The 16,244-nt window shown below is 55.4% G+C and overlaps 1 protein-coding gene across 5 annotated transcripts; it reads right to left on the bottom strand.

The window, feature by feature from the left end:
* Positions 1–4,175: 4,175 nt before the first annotated feature.
* On the bottom strand, positions 4,176–15,317 carry SLC2A8 (solute carrier family 2 member 8). 5 transcript variants are annotated; one of them, XM_033191578.1, is made up of 10 exons: positions 15,161–15,309; positions 14,910–15,072; positions 14,338–14,544; positions 12,417–12,516; positions 9,665–9,861; positions 8,649–8,792; positions 8,384–8,492; positions 7,462–7,635; positions 6,889–7,034; positions 4,176–4,973 (listed from the first exon to the last, which is right to left on the bottom strand). In XM_033191578.1, the coding sequence occupies exons 1-10, from the start codon at positions 15,214–15,216 to the stop codon at positions 4,836–4,838; spliced, it is 1,434 nt and encodes a 477-aa protein (XP_033047469.1). In that variant the 5' UTR covers positions 15,217–15,309; the 3' UTR covers positions 4,176–4,835. The 5 variants fall into 5 exon arrangements, with proteins under 5 accessions (XP_033047469.1, XP_033047477.1, XP_033047487.1 ...); XM_033191586.1 differs by lacking the exon at positions 7,462–7,635 and having other exon boundaries at positions 15,161–15,317; XM_033191596.1 differs by lacking the exon at positions 9,665–9,861 and having other exon boundaries at positions 8,649–8,797; positions 15,161–15,317.
* Positions 15,318–16,244: the final 927 nt, after the last annotated feature.

The raw sequence follows: 16,244 nt of genomic DNA, 5'->3' as shown, positions 1-16,244 counted from the left end.
AATCATGTGAACTGATTGCTTTTCTTTCCTTTTTTTTTTTTTTTTGAGATGGAGTCTCTGTTGCCCAGGCTGGAGTGCAGTGGTGCGATCTTGGCTCACTGCAGCCTCTGCCTCCCAAGTTCAAGCGATTCTCCTGCCTCAGCCTCCCAAGTAGCTGGGATTATAGGAGTGTACCACTATGCCCAGCTAAATTTTTTGTATTTTTAGTAGAGACAGGGTTTCACCATGTTGGCCATGCTGGTCTCGAACTCCTGACCTCGAATGATCTGCCTGCCTTGGCCTTGTGCTGGGATTACAGGCGTGAGCCACTGGGCCTGGCCATTATGTGAGCTGATTTCTTATTTCTCTCTCTATATATATCTGTATCTCTCTCTCTACCTACACATACACCCCCCCACCCATACACACACACCCCATTAGTTTAATCTCTGGAGAACCCTGATTAATAAAGACCAGAAGCAGACTATTAAACAACTTGACCTAAGTGACATTTATAGAACACTCCACCCAGCAACAGCGCAGTACATATTCTTTTCAATTGCACGTGGAACATTCACCAAGATAGGCCTCAATACATTTAAAAGGATCAAAATTACGTGAAAACATGATTAACAGAACATTTTGTAGAAGAGCTAGAGGATAAAGTAAAAAAAATTCCTAGAATACAAAGACACTAAAAGAGTATATAAGTGAAAAATTGAGGGAGGATACTGTGCCAGGAAGTACAATGTCTACTAGAAGTTTCAGAAAGAGGAAACAGAGAAAATCAGGGGCTGGGATGCGGGAATGAAGAAGTAAGAGAACAAGTTTCCAGAAGAAAGTATCGAGACTCAAAATCTCATGGTATCAGAGGTGTTTGAACCAGAGCAACTTCATCTTGAGTAGGGGCGGGGTAAAATGAGGCTGAGACCTACTGGAATGCACTGCCAGACGGTGAAGGCATTCTAAGTCCCAGGATGAGATAGGAGCTCATCACAAGATACAAGTCCTAAAGACCTTGCTGATAAAACAGGTTGCAGTAAAGACTTAGCTGCCCAAACCCACCCAAACCAAGATGGCGATGAGAGTGACCTTGGTCGTCCTCACTGCTTCACTCCCACCAGCGCCATGATAGTTTACACATGCTATGGCAACATCAGGAAGTTACTTTATATGGTCTGAAAAAGAGTGGCATGAATAATCCACCTCTTGTTTAGCATATAATCAAGAAATAACCATAAAAATGGGCAACCAGCAGCCCTCGGGGCTGCTCTGTCTATGGAGTAGCCTTTCTTTATGCCTTTACTGTGCTAATAAACTTGCTTTCACTTTACCCTATGGACTCACCCTGTCACTGCAAAAAAGAAATTTAAAAAAGTGACAGTAAAATAAAGGCCTTTTAGGCATGCAGAAACTCGCTCCCTCTGTACCTGTCCTGAAGAAATGACTGGTGTCAGACATGGTAGCCCTGTGAAGGTATAGCCCTGCAAATTGAAATGGAATCCAAAGAGCAAGGTGTGGAACCTACGAAGCAGAGAAATTAACCCAGGAATTCAATGAAAAGAAGACCTAAGATAACAGCTTTGCAGCAGGTCCCCCAAAACAAGAGGTCAGCAAGGAGAATTCAGCAATGGATTCCATGCAACAGCTAGCCTATTACAAAGGAGAAAGACCTCAGTCATATGGTGAAGAAAATGACATGTTTCTTAAGAAGGAAAAAAAAAAAAAAACAAAAACTCTAGGAAAAAAAGAAATCTAATATGTCTTAAATAAGGTACAACCCCAAATCTCGCATTATTTTAATTAACTAATGTCATATAAGAGAAAATCCATTTTATATTGTTACTTAGAATATTCCTTTTTGAGTAACACAGGCTGACTGACAGGATCGTGTCTTTAAGTCCATTTCATTAGGTTTACAGTAATGATGTTTATATAACCATAATGTTGTGAATACTTCCTCCCCACACTCATAAAGAAGGTCTGGGTTTTTTATATTACTAACCAAAGCCATGTATCAGTGGCTTTGCTTGGCAAAGGGTAATTTGGACCCAGAAAGCTTATTCTCAAGGCAGCTTTCAAAAAGTCAAGTGGCAGGGCAGCACTGTTCACATTTTGATGTGGACCTCCCTATCCTCTCTCCCCCACCTCCCCATCACATCCCCTCACCTCCCATCACCTCCCCCCACCTCCCCATTATCTCCCCCCACCCCACATCCATAACCTCCAGGCACAAGGCTGGTGGAAAGAGAACATATCTCGAATGATTTTCATTTTACGTAAGTATGTATGTATGTATGTATGTATGTTTTTTTTTTTTTTTTTTTTGGGGCGGAGTCTCGCTCTGTTGCCCGGACTGGAGGGCGGTGGCCAGATCTCAGCTCACTGCACGCTCCGCCTCCCGGGTTTACGCCATTCTCCTGCCTCAGCCTCCCGAGTAGCTGGGACTACAGGCGCCCGCCACCTCACCCGGCTAGTTTTTGTATTTTTAGTAGAGACGGGGTTTCACCGTGTTAGCCAGGATGGTCTCGATCTCCTGACCTCGTGATCCGCCCGTCTCGGCCTCCCAAAGTGCTGGGATTACAGGCTTGAGCCACCGCGCCCGGCGTATGTATTTTTGAGACAGAGTCTCGCTCTGTTCCCCCAGGCTGGAGTGCAGTGGCGCGATCTTGGCTCACTGCTACCTCTGCCTCCTGGGTTCCAGGGATTCTCCCACCTTAGCCTCAGCGATTCTCCTGCCTCAGCCTCCTGAGTAGCTGGGATTACAGGCGTGCACCACCACATCCGGCTAATTTTGTATTTTTAGTAGAGACGAGGGTTTCACCGTGTTAGTCAGGCTGACTCCACCCGCCCTGGTCTCCCAAAGCATTGGAATTACAGGCGTGAGCCACTGTGCCCGCTTCCCCTTTGTATTTTACTTTTGTTGTTAAATGGTTTACAAAAGCACGTACAATTTTATACCAGTCTGGAAAAAAAAGTGCTTGACAAATTGCTACTATGACTTCACTGAGATGCAAAAAGCAATATGGTTCTCACCCGATCAGTGGACTGCCACGCAAGCACTGGTACTGTGGATGCCGAGGTGCGGCCATTGTCACGGGAGATGCCCCTGCACAGAGACAGGACTCTGCTTCTGGAAGGCCTGTGGGGAAACTGGATTTGCTATAGCTAAGAGTTGTCCAGAGTCCTGGGCATGGTTCCACACATTTCACTGAAATCAGAGTAGCTGCTGCCTATCTTCTGGAAGTGATCTGATCCAGCACCTTGCTCTGCCTGGTCCATGCTGTACTTCGAGTCTCCTCAAAAACAGGCCCCTGCTCTCTGCCCTCATTATGTGACTCAGTGGGAGATGCCAAGGTGGGCAGGTGCCGGGGCTGCAGGTCTGGGAACTGGGCAAAGCAGCCGTGAGATGGGAAGAATGGTCCCCTCTGCTTAGCGTTGCTGGACAGCATGAGTGTTGGAAGTGAGATCTTTCTTTTTTTTTTTTTTTTTTTGAGACGGAGTCTCGCTCTGTCACCCAGGCTGGAGTGCAGTGGCCGGATCTCAGCTCACTGCAAGCTCCGCCTCCCGGGTTCCCGCCATTCTCCTGCCTCAGCCTCCGGAGTAGCTGGGACTACAGGCGCCCGCCACCTCGCCCGGCTAGTTTTTTGTATTTTTTAGTAGAGACAGGGTTTTACCGTGTTAGCCAGGATGGTCTCAATCTCCCGACCTCGTGATCCGCCCGTCTCGGCCTCCCAAATTGCTGCGATTACAGGCTTGAGCCACCGCGCCCGGCCTGGAAGTGAGATCTTTCAAGATAGAACTGAAATCTTTTTTTTTGGGGGGGTCTTGTTCTGTCTCCCAGGCTGGAGTACAGTGGTACAGCCTCGAATTCCTGGGCTCAAGAGATCCTCCCGCCTCAGCCTCCCAAAGCCCTGGGATTATAGGTGTGAGCCACCATGCCTGGCAGAACAAAATCTCAACAGGGATGTTATCTCTGGAAAGGGGTGGCTGTAAATAGTTTTATTTGTTTATCCAAATAAATGAGTGAATATTTGTAAAGTGCCTAGGACAGTGCCGAGCAGCTGGTGAACAGTTATAAAAATGACATGAAATCTGTTTTTTAATTTCCCTACAATGAACACACATTACTTAGATAATTAATAATAAAATTATAAAAGACTTCTGGCTCCATTAAAGTCAACAGAACAAAAGGTTTTTGTTTGTTTATTTCTGTTTATTTTTTAAACTCAACAAGATTTGATGGCTGATGACCCAGGGAACCGAGCCCAAGGAAGGAGCCAGAAATGACTTCTCAGTGCCAAGGGTAGGCTTGGCTGACCATGAGCAAGTAAAGCCACAGGGTGTCCTGGGCAGCATCTAGTCCTGGAAGTGGTGGGAATAAACCCTCTTCAAACTGAGCTTGTACAAAGCCCAGAGACACTGACCTGATTGTCTGTGTCAATCTTTATTTGGCAAACAAAGTTCCTTCCCGATAAGGCAGCCGCATGAGAGGAGCGACCGGGTGCCCAGCACCCAACCTCCAAAAGCACCTCCAGCCTGAAGACAAAGATCCCAGAGGCCCACCTCCCCTTGCACTGCTTTAGTGTTGCGCATGGAGGGCTGACTGCAGGTCTGCAAAGCTCTAAGGTGTGCCCGAGTCCGCAGAGCAGCAGCCGGAGCTGGAACAGGAGGCGAGTGAGCCTCCTAGCCCCGGGTCGTGGGCTGGAGGGAGCATGCCAGAAAGGAAGGACCCTGCAGACCAAGGCTCCGAGGGGCTGTGCTCCTGGATTCTGGCTCCCCTGGGGCAGGCAGGGGCTCTGGGCTTGGGTCCAGCTCGGAGTCACAGGCTTGCTCCGTCCCCTAGTGAGTGGCTGTCATCGCCCCTCAAAATGGGCTGTGATTTGTTCCAGAGTCTTTCCTTTGGTTTCAGGGACACAGAACAAGGTGAAAAGGACACTGAAGATGCAGAAAGCGGAGGCAAGCCAGAAGGCTCCGTAGGGCCTGAGGACCTCCTGCAGAGAGATGAAAGGCCATGGGTGGACATGGGGAGAGATCAGGAGGCCCCACGCAATCACTGAGGCAGCTCCGCCACCAGGGGGTCCAGTCCCCTGACCCCAGCCTGCCCTGTACAAGTCCGCAGCCATTTTGTCTCCACCCAGCTCTGGGACATGGAGGATAGTCTGGCATCCAGTCTGATGGCTTGGGCCGGGCACTGTCCCAAGATACTGAGGTTGTATGGCTGGGGAAACTGAGGCTCACAGCAATGAAGTGACTGCCTCAAGGCCAGAGACCTGCTATCCAGTGACAGCTGAGAGCCTGCTCCAGGTCTGACTCCAGGGTCCACAGACCCACCCTCCACTCTCAGCTTTGGCCCCACGCTGAGGCCGCCGGGGGTTCTTTCATAGTGCAGTGGAAATGGGTGAGACAGGGCAGAGTGAGCATGGCCCCAGGAGCACATGGGGACTCTTGGGGCTAGTGGCATGGAGGCAGGAGTGAGCCATCCCCTTCAGTCAGAGCCCGTGCCCACCACCCCCCACCGCTGTGACCTCCCACATGCCAGAACTAAAAAGGTGCTTCTCAGCTCCTGGTCCTCTGGGACCTGGTGATCTCTCCCTCCTTGAAGGCCTTCTCTTGGCCTCTTGGACATTATCTCTCCTAACAGGACTGTTAGGTCCTTTGTCACCTCCTTCTTGGCTGCTTTTCCTCCTTCCTTTGCTGTCCATCCCCTCCCAGCTGCAGCAAGTAATCTCCACCCCCAGGCATCGGCCCAGCTCCCCAATGTGCTCCCCGAGCAGCCCTGCCTAACTGGGTCCCAGGCCCTGCACAGAATCCAGGCTGGCCCCTCACTGACCCGCCCTACCACATCCTAACCCACCCCACTGGTTCATTCTGCCACCACTGCCACAGCCTTTCCTGCCCCTGTCATAAGGGAGACCATGTCCATCTTTTTTTTTTTTTTTTTTTTTTTTTTTTTTTTTTTGAGACGGAGTCTTGCTCTGTCACCCAGGCTGGAGTGCAGTGGCCGGATCTCAGCTCACTGCATGCTCTGCCTCCCAGGTTTACGCCCTTCTCCTGCCTCAGCCTCCCAAGTAGCTGGGACTACAGGCGCCCGCCACCTCGCCCGGCTAGTTTTTTGTATTTTTTAGTAGAGACGGGGTTTCACCGTGTTAGCCAGGATAGTCTCGATCTCCTGACCTCTTGATCCGCCCGTCTCGGCCTCCCAAAGTGCTGGGATTACAGGCTTGAGCCACCGCGCCCGGCCGGACCATGTCCATCTTGTTCATTGCTCTCCCTGGCGCCTTGAATGGGCCTGAAGATGGCACATGCCAGGAGACCTGGAGGGCACAAATGACTGAACAAATGACCAGATCATCTGCCCGAGAACTGTCTCTGTGTTGGCTGGGAAGCCAACTGGGACAGGGTCCACGCCTGTGCCAGTCCATCCGTGAGAAGGCAGCAGCAGGATGAACTGAGTTAATGCTCCCATCAGCCTTAACAGAACGCTGCTGTTACTCTCCTCCAGTTTCAGCTAAGGAAGCAGGCTCAGAGAAGGTAAGCGTCATACCCAAGGTCACACAGCAAGGAAGTAGCCAGGGTGGGGCTGCAGCCCAGTCCTGTCAACTCTTCCCACGTAGACCTTAGGCTCAAGGCCCACGTTCCTGACGTTCACTAAGGGGAGAGGCCAGCTGTGCTGTCTGACTGCCAAGACAGGCGGAGGACTCCTGAGGGGTCACAGCCTGGGTTCCCCATCTGGCCCAGCCCATCTGCCTCCACTTCTCCTTGCCCAAGATAGCCAGTGGCCCAGGCGTGATGGGGCCCAGGCTGCATGTAAGGGCCACGACCCTGGGTCTTCTGCAATACAAGTGGTTTAAGACAGTGCTGCTTGGCTGACTGCACGAATGGGGTGCCGGGGGAGCCTGCACTCACCATGAGGCTGCTGAACTCCTTGGTCACGAGAAAGGCCATGAGCCAGTTGGTGAGGACACAGATGCCTGTCGCCACGCCCTTGACATGCAGAGGGAAGATCTCTGACATGAGCAGCCAGGGGATGGGCCCCCAGCCCACCGCAAAGCCTGTGGGAGCGAGACAGGCAGGACAGGCATCAGGGCCCACAGGGCTGGGCTCCTCGGCTCGCCACAGAGCCAAGAGACCCAGCTTCCCGGCCTGTGGGGCTGAGCGGTCCGGGATCCCAGTGTGGTCCTGCCAGCTCCATGCTTTCCTGCCAAGGCCTTGGCCAGCCTCTTCCCTCCTCAGGCACAGGCTCTGTCTCTGAGATGGGGTCGCAACGGGGCCTGCTCAAGCGCTGCTCAGGGGATTAAGTGAAAGGAAAGCAGAGGAGCCTAGTTCAGCATCTGCATGCCGTCAGAGCTATAAATGCAGAGCTTGGGACCCACGAGACTAGAGGTGAGGCTGGGGAAGACCCCACCTGCTGGGAGCTGCCAGAGCAGGGCCGGGGGATCACTTCCCATTCCTCGCCCAGCCTCCCACGGGCCCCCTTACCGGCGATGAAGAGGCACATGCTGCCCACGGCCAGCCAGGCCAGCCCCACGCTGGCATCAACAGGCTCCGCGGAGACAGGCGCTGAGAGGGCCACGTGCGAGGAGTTGCCGGGCCCACCCTGGGTCAGCTTGAAGTAGGTGCCGAAGGCACTCGTGCTGAACACCATGACCACACCTGCAGTTGGGAGGGCGGCAGTGGGTGGGGCGCCCGGGGAGCGGCCCAGGGGGCAGCAGCATGGCCTGGATGCCTCTGAGAGGGGTGGGCTCGGCTCCCAGAGAGCGGCCAGCCTGGTGTTCCGGGACCTTGGCCCCAGGAGACCTGACTGGGTGGCAGCCACCCCGCCTTGGACTTCAGCGATCTGCAAGAAGTTCCTGGAGCAGACCCTCTGGGCCGAGGAGACGGGAGGTACTGGCGCAGCAGCAGCAGCGGGTGACCCTCAGCCCCGACGATTGTCTTTGCAGCAGCTGCTGGGTACCAAATGTCCGTGGGCCACAGCTCTTGCCGAAGGCCTCACGTGGATCACCTCCCACTCCTCACAATGGCGCTGAGGGAGGCGCTACCATTACCCCCATTTCCCAGAGGGGGAAACTGAGGCTCAGAGAGGTAAAGTCACTTGTCCAAAACGACCCACAAGCTCCTGAGTCGCTTCAACTTCCTGGCCCTCAGTTTTCCCATCATAAGCTGGGGCTGTGATGGTGCCTTCTGGTGGGTTCACCAGAGGTCAAAGGCGTGGTGTGGGAGTGCCACTAGCATGGACAGGCCTGCAGTGAGCGCTTGGTGACGAGCTGCCGTCAGATCATGGCCGCGTTAGTCCACGACGTTTGGCATCACAAATGCTCCCTGTCCTCCTCCTGCAACGCGGTGGCCTGGGTAAAGGCCCTCCAGCCCATGGCAGGGAGGCTGCTCAGGGGTGAGCCCTCACCTGACAAGACCAGGAGCAGCCTCCGCCCTGCTCTGTCCATGATGAGAGCCGCCACAGCTGTGAACAGCACCTGGATGACACCCACGATGACCGAGGCCAGGCTGCTGTCCTGGGGGAGACAGAGCCCAGGCGGGTCAGGCGGGTCAGCCGAGAGCTGGGTCCCTCCCTCTCCAGGCCTGTGCTGGGTGGCTGGGCCCTGGGCTCGGGGAGGAAGCTGCATCTATGTGAGGGCTAGACGAGGCAGGCCAGGCAGAGGCCCCTTTACCTTGAACTTGGCCTCTTCAAAGATGGTCTCTGCATAGAACATGACGGCGTTGACCCCCGACAGCTGCTGGAAGGCCATCAGGGAGACGCCGATGATGAAGGGCTTGTAGATGGCGGGCTGCTGCAGCAAGGCCAGACGAAAGCTCTGCTCTGACGGAGACTGGCCATCAGGATTTCTCTCTCCCCTCCCGCAAGGGGCCCCCCTTTATGGGTCCACTGTCCTAAGGCTTGGGGAGTGTGTCGGCTCCTCATCCCAGCGCCCTCTGCGTCCTCAGGGGTGCAGACAAGTCCCAGCCTCCCCATGTGTCAGGTGAGATGACCCGCACCTGCCCAGGGCACTTCCTGATCGGTGAGGGGAGCCACAAAGAGGTAATCTGGGCAAAGAGCAAGCTGCTGTCCTCATCCTTGCCACGACCAACACGTCCAGCACCTGCCTCAGGTCTGGACGTGGCTCTAGCTGAGCACCTCCTACGGCCCTCCCCACTGACCCTCCCCTCCCCACTGAACCCATCCTCCTCACTGACCCCACCCTCCTCACTAAGCCCCGCCTTCCCCCCACTGAGCCCCACCCACCACTGTGAAGCATGTGCTGACTCCCATGTCACAGGGGAAGAGCTCAGGCTTAGGTGAGGGGCAGCGTGGGAGCTTCAAACCCATGCCTGGGTGACTCTAAAACCCAGACTCTTAACCCTCTACCCTGCCCTACAACTCTCTTGTTAAATCCAAGTCCTCAGCTCTGCCTCTGTATCCCCCACCAGGCCTGGCCATTCTCTTCCTGAGACAGAAAGGGTCAAGGCTCGGGCTTTGCTGGTGACTTTGGAGGCTAGGGCCCAGCCCCGTGGGGTTCCAGCTGTCTTGGCCTGCTCTAAGACAGGAAGCACTGGGACTGTCCTCACTGAGGGTGGAGGGTGGACAGGCACCTCCCTGTCCCCTCAAAGTGTGGCCTTGGGAACAGGCTGTGCTACCCTCCCATGACTGCTGTCCCACTCCTGTCAGCTCTGCCTCCCAGCCTCTCACCTGCTCAGCCCCAATGGGGGGGTCTTCCCAGCCCTGCTCGGAGCCCCACAGGAACCGCAGGGCGGCCATGGCCTCCTGGCGCCTGTGCTGAGTCAGCAGGAAGCGCGGGGTCTCGGGCATGACACACATAAACAGCAGCATGAGGGAGGGGGGCGCGCAGCCCAGCACAGCCAGCCAGCGCCACTCCAGCACCCAGCCTACGGGAGGTTGTTGGGGGGAGGCTGGCGTCAGAGCCAGGGTGAGCCAGCCTGGGCCTTGCCACCCTCAAAGACTCAGCTTCAGAGATGGGGCCTTGCTGCCTCTGCACATCTGCCCTCATGTTTTCTGACATTGCCATTATCACAGCTGGTCATGAAGGCACACGGCACGGGCCAACCACACCAGCTGTAGAAGCGATGGTGGGTATGACAACACGGACATTACTAGGCTACATCTGTTCGGCGAAACATTTATGTAGCCACAAAACAAAGGATGAGGTGTTTGCTGCGTGTCCACGTGGTATGATGTGGCACCATTTGTAGAAGAGGTGGGGGAGGGAGGGTAAATATGCATATCCCTCATATGAACAGACTCTCTGAAGGCTACCAAGAAACAGGCAATGGGGGCTCCCCCAGACAGGAAAGGGACAGAGGTGGAGTAAGCTTTTCACTGGACATTCCCCACGCTGGCACTTGAGTGTTGAATCATTTGAATGCATTATCTATTCAAAGTATACATGAAAGTAGAGAGGTGAGAGGGTTTTGCTGTCTTGATGTATGAAGAACAGCACAAGTGCAGAATTGCCTAGCTGTATATAAGGTTAAAAGGTTCTCTTACAAAGGGGCCTTGGAATAAATGAGTCTAGGGCATTGTTGCTCTAATTATTAATTTTTCCTAAGCCCAAGGCTTACCCATCCCTGGTTCCCAGTGGAAAAATACCTCTAAGATAGCCATGATGTCCCTATTTTTCTTCTGTGCTGGGGGTGCAGACAATCATTCTATGAAGTCTAGTTGTTGGAACATGATTGCCCCAATGTGAAGAAACGTGTCACCACCATGTCACTTTGTGGAGTTAACAAGAGTTCACCCACCCCAGTGGATCAAAACTCACAGAAACTGATCGGGAAAGGGAGGAGAAGCAACAAGCACATATTCAGATGAGTTGAAGACAGTGCCACGGGTGGGTGGACACCCAGTATCTGTCCCCAAAATGATGAATGTCAATGCCTGCACACAGTGGGGACTTTGGTTTACTCAGGTCTCCCAAGGTAGCCAGATCGCTGGCAGGATTCTGAATTAGGGTAGTTAAGTGGGTAAAAATGAAAGACCAAAGACCTGTGTATCATCATCCGTCCTGAAGATGCAGAGGGCCTGTGCCCTGGGCCAGGCCATAGCCCGTCAGGCCCCCGAGGCCTCCTACCCCAATGATCCCCATGGTTCTCAAGTCATCCCTTGATAATTCTCATTTGGAACCCACTGTTAGGCACTTTTCATGTGTCACTTAATTTAATGGACAGGTACTGGACTAGATGAGGTTATGCCCATTTCAAGACAGAGAAACTGAGGCTTCCAGAGGTGGTGTGACTTGGCCAAGGTCACGCAGCACGTAGGAGAGGCTATCCCCAAACCCAGGATGGTCAGATTTGAAGCCTGCCCTTGTTTGTTTGTTTTTTTTTTGAGACAGAGTCTCACTCTGTCACCCACACTGGAGTGCAGTGGCATGATCTCAGCTCACTGAAACCTCAGCCTCCAGGGTTTCAGCAATTCTTGTGCCTCAGCCCCCCAAGTAGCTGGGATTACAGGTGCCCACCACCACGACTGGCTAATTTTTGTATTTTTAATAGAGATGGGGTTTCACCATATTGGCCAGGCTGATCTCGAACTCCTGACCTCAAGTGATCCGCCCGCCTCGGCCCCCCAAAGTGCTGGGATTACAGGCATGAGCCACTGGGTCTGGCCTCTAAAGCCTGGCCTCTTTCTAATGAGAACACACCTGCCTCCTGAAGCGTCTTCATGCTGGCCCAGCTTTGCCCCTCGGGGTCGCCAGGACCTGGCCTTCTTCACATTGCAACTCGCCGACATGGTGAATCCAGCACTGACATTCTCAGGGGGACTCACTCAGCCCTTCAGACGCCTGGGCTGAAGATTTTTATAGGGACCCACCCACTTCTGGAGCCCTCTGGTTTGTCACTGCACAGTAAGGTACTGACCTAACCAGTCAGCCCTTCCCACACCCCTAGAGGGGGCTTCAGGAAAGATGAGGATATCAGCTTCTCCAGCTCTCCTTGGAATTCAGTCATAAGACACACCTCTCGGCTGGGCGCGGTGGCTCACACCTGAAATCCCAGAACTTTGGGAAGCTGAGGTGGGCGGATCACACGGTCAGGAGATCAAGACCATCCTGGCTAACACAGTGAAACTCTGTTTCTACTAAAAATACAAAAAATTAGCTGGGCATGGTGGCACATGCCTGTAGTCCCACCTACTTGGGAAGCTGAGACAGGAGAATCGCTTGAACCCAGGAGGCGGAGGTTGCAGTGAGCCGCCACTGCACTCCAGCCTGGGTGACAGAGCGAGACTCTGTCTCAAAAAAAAAAAAAAAAAAAAGACTCACCTATCCCAAGGTCCCAGGAAGGTGATCTGGAGCCTGGCATGTTGGGCACTGGCTGTGTGACCTCAGACAAGTCCCTTGACCTCTCTGAACCTCTGTTTACACATCTGTAAAATGGCCACATGACCACAAACAGGAAGCAAGAGATAAGGACAACTATACCTGCCAGGTAGGCCAGGAGGATGCCGACGACGACCATCAGCTGCACACAAGAGCCGAGCAACCCCCGGACTGCTGGGTAGGCGATTTCAGAGATGTAGACCTGCCAGCAACAAGATGAGGATTTACGGCTGGGCGCAGTGGCTCACGCCTGCAATCCTAGCACTTTGGGAGGCCGAGGTGGGCAGATCACCAGAGGTCGGGAGATCGAGACCAGCCTGACCAACAGGGAGAAACCCCATCTCTACTAAAAATACAAAATTAGCTGGGCCTGGTGGCACGCATCTGTAATCCCAGCTACTAAGGAGGCTGAAGGAGGAGAATCACTTGAACCCGGGAGGTGGAGGTTGCCGTGAGCCAAGATCTCACCATTGCACTCCAGCCTGGGCAACAAGAGCGAAACTCCGTCTTAAAAATAAACAAATAAATACAAATTTTAAAAAATTTAAAATTAAAAAAAAAAAAAAAAAAAAAAAAGATGAGGCTTTACTCAGGCTCCAAGAGTTCTTAAAACAGAAAGGTCTCAGCCATTCAGAGCTGAGGAAAGTCCTTGCAGGGTGTTACGGCAGGCCCTGAGGCCCCTTAGTGGAACCTGCCCAGGTGAGCAGAGCCATCCCCAGGTCCTCACCACTGACTGCCAGATCTGTGGCAGGCGTTTAAAGGGGATTAAAGGTAACAGAGAGGGCTGCATGTGATGGCGAGGCAGTGGGCACAGAGCTTCTCAAGCCTTTGTTTAATGGGCACAGACACCCTGGATAAAACGTAGATTCCGATGCAGTAGGTCTGGGCAGGCAAAAGATTCCACCTTGCTAACCAGCTCCATGTGACGCCCACCCAGGATCCTAGCCCAGGGCCCACGCTTTGAGTGGTGGCCTTGAACCAGAAGCACGAACTCTCCACCTCAGTCACTAGGCACTGCTCCCTCCTGGGCCCACAGGCCACCAGGCCCTCACCCATGCATCTAAGGTTATTCCATAGCTTAAGCCCTAACACAGGTGTGTTTCTGCCCAGTTAAAAAAACCACAGACATGAAAGGTCCAGCTTCTTCCCCACCGTCTTCTGGTCCAGCTGCTGCTGCCAGTTAGCAAATGCTGGTGAAATGAGCACCCAGGGAGGGCCCCGAGTGGCTGCTTTCAACCTCACTCCGGTGAGATACTGTCCCTGCCCATGGCTGGGGGCAGTTCATGGGTCACCAAGCTGTCAGGGTCCAGTCCTCCACAAGCCATGCCAGGGGCTGTCTACCCAAAGTCCCACTGAATCCTGACCACTGCCTCAGGGACTAATGCCATAATCCCTGTTTTCCAGGGACGGAAACTGAGGCCCAAGGAGACACTCTGCTCAGGTCAGTGGCAGAACCAAGATTTAACCCAGATGTTCGGGGCTCCCAAGTGGGCAGCCTGGGTCAGGAGGGGGAAAGGGGGAAGATAGGGAAGCCAGAGGGGCTGGCCTGTGAGAAGGGAAGGGGAACACAGAGACCAGCAGCCTTTGCCCCAGGAGAAACCAGGACAGGAACTTCCTGCTAATTGCAGTCATTGACCGGAAGCCAGGGATGAAAACCATAATGTAGGGAGTGGGCTCCTATGGATCATCTGCAGGTCTGTAGAGCAAAAGACGGGCACGGCTAAGTGGGACAATCCTGGGTTCCAGCAACTGCTTCCCCTCTGACTAGCTGTGGACCCTGCCTGGGCAAAGGACTTCACCTTTCCGAGACTGCATGTCATGTCCTCAGTGTAAAATGGAGAGAAGAGCAGGATCCTTCCCAGGGTGGACGGGAGGGACCGCGAGATAACGCAGGGACTTCAAGCCTGGCACCTATAAGGTCCCACCAGGGGAAGCCGCGCCCCCAGGACTGAGGAGCGGTTTGTCCACTCCTCCTCGGTCTCAGTCCGCGCGAGACAGGACACTCGCGAGACGGGACACTCACCGGGGCCACTAGGGAGGCAACACCGCAGGCCAGGCCGGTGAGGAGGCGGCCCCCCAGCAGCATCCACACGTCTTGGGCCGCGGTGATGACAGCAAAGCCGGCCACGAAGGGCACGGAGCACAGCAGGAGGCTCAGCTTGCGCCCGGCGCGGTCCACCAGCCAGCCGCCCAGCACTCCCCCTGCCGCAGCACCCAGGGTCACGACGGCCTGGGGGCGGGCGGCGGCTGAGGAGGGGGCGCCGAAGCCGCAGCCCATCCTCCCCCTCCGCCCACGCCCCGCGGGCTCAGAGGGAAGGAGGCGACTCCAGGCAAATAAGCCGGGGCCCGGCCCCCGTCCCGAGGGGAGGGGTGGGGGGCTGAGGGGCCCGGCGCTTGTCCCGAGGGGAGGGGTGGGGGACTGAGGAGCTCGATGCCCATCCCGAAAGGCCCGATGCCCTTCTCGTGGGGAAGGGCGGTGGCGGAGGGGCCCGATGCCTGTCCCGAGGGGAGGGGTGGGGGGCGGAGGGGCCCGATGCCCGTTCCGAGAGGAGGGCGCGGGATCCCAGGGCTGGAGGGGCGAGTCCGGGGCCTCACCCCGAACCAGGAGGCGGCAGCGTCGTCCAGGTGCGGGGCGGGGGGCGCGGCGCGCTGCAGACTCGGGATGGCCGGGGAGCTGTAGCCGAGGGCGAAGCCGAAGCTGAGCGGGCCCAGGGCAGCGGCGAAGGCGGCGAGGAAGACGCGGCGGCCGCGGGGCGCGCTGCGGGGACAGGCCGAGGGTGAGCGGAGCGGACGCGGAGGGGCGGGAGGGCGAGGCCGCGTCCAGGCCCGGGTTTCCCCGGGCTCACCTGCCGCCAGGCGGCCCCAGAAGCGGCTGGGTTTCCTCTGGCTCCTCGGGCGTCATGTCCGCGGCTAACGCCGATCGGCCCGCTCCGGCGCCTGAACCACCACCGGTCCCGCGAGTGCGGCCCGCACCGGCCTCTCACAGCCAATGGGCGGCGGGGGGCGGGGGGCGGTGCTGGGCGGGATCGGAATCGCAGAGCAGAAGCAGCCAATAGGAATGCAAGGCGGGGTTAGCGAATGCGCTAGGACCCGCCCTCACACTAAAGTAGACCAATGGAAGCATAAAGCTGATTAGCAAAGCGCGCTGGAACCGCCCCTAGGACGGAGAGGCCCTAGGTACAGGTGGGGCGGAGTTTCCATCTGGGAGCACAATCACCCAATCGGATTGTAGTGCGAGTCCGTAAACGGGGCCAGAGAGTTGCCTCAGAACTGAGCTGGCCAATGAGGTTGGAGGGAGGAGTATTTTTCTGGCACCGCCTCTCAATCTAGCTTCAACCAATGAGGGTAGGGGCGGGGCGAAGGCGGAGCACGTGGGCCTCAGCCCGAGACTTCCCGCCCCCAACTCCGAGAAGCTGCAACTGTCCTGCCGGGTCCGGTTTGCAGTTCCTTCCCCGCGTTAATCGCTGCCCTGGGGCCTGTATTGGAGGCATCTGACCTCTTCCTGGGCCCAGCTCTGCAGGAGAGAGAGCCTCTAAGCAAACTGTCCTGGGCCGCCTCCCTCTCCTCTCGGACTTCAAGACTGGTCATACGCTCCCGCTGGGCTGCTGGCGGCGGCGGCGTGGCCCTGTGCACCGAAACCCACCTTCATGCTTCCCAGATTGCTGAAGGCTCGCGTCTCCAGGTGCTGAGGACCAGTGGTAGGCGGGGTACCCCACGCCCTATGTGTGACAGATCTGGGCTCTAGGTACAGAGCCCTGGGAGAGGCCCTAGGTACAGGTGGGGCGGAGTTTCCATCTGGGAGCACAATCACCCAGTCGGATTGTAGTGCGAGTCCGTAAACGGGGCCAGAGAGTTGCCTCAGAACTGAGCTGGCCAATGAGGTTGGAGGGAGGAGTTTTTTTTTCTGGCACCGCCTCTCAATCTAGCTTC

Source organism: Trachypithecus francoisi, unplaced genomic scaffold (genome assembly GCF_009764315.1).
Source record: "Trachypithecus francoisi isolate TF-2019V2 unplaced genomic scaffold, Tfra_2.0 Contig01585, whole genome shotgun sequence".
Lineage (NCBI taxonomy): Eukaryota > Metazoa > Chordata > Mammalia > Primates > Cercopithecidae > Trachypithecus > Trachypithecus francoisi.
The sequence above is the reverse complement of the archived record's forward strand: the minus strand, read 5'-3'. Positions and strand labels throughout refer to the sequence as shown.

What these genes read in the sequence shown, in the direction of transcription:
- SLC2A8 (XM_033191578.1), bottom strand. Translation starts at nt 15,216, where the DNA reads ATGACGCCCGAGGAGCCAGAGGAAACCCAGCCGCTTCTGGGGCCGCCT. An exon ending in TTGCCTCCCTAGTGGCCCCG is followed by an intron (nt 12,517 to 14,337) that starts GTGAGTGTCCCG and finishes TGTTGCTGGCAG; the next exon opens with GTCTACATCTCTGAAATCGC. An exon ending in CCCCCATTGGGGCTGAGCAG is followed by an intron (nt 8,793 to 9,664) that starts GTGAGAGGCTGG and finishes CCGTCAGAGCAG; the next exon opens with AGCTTTCGTCTGGCCTTGCT.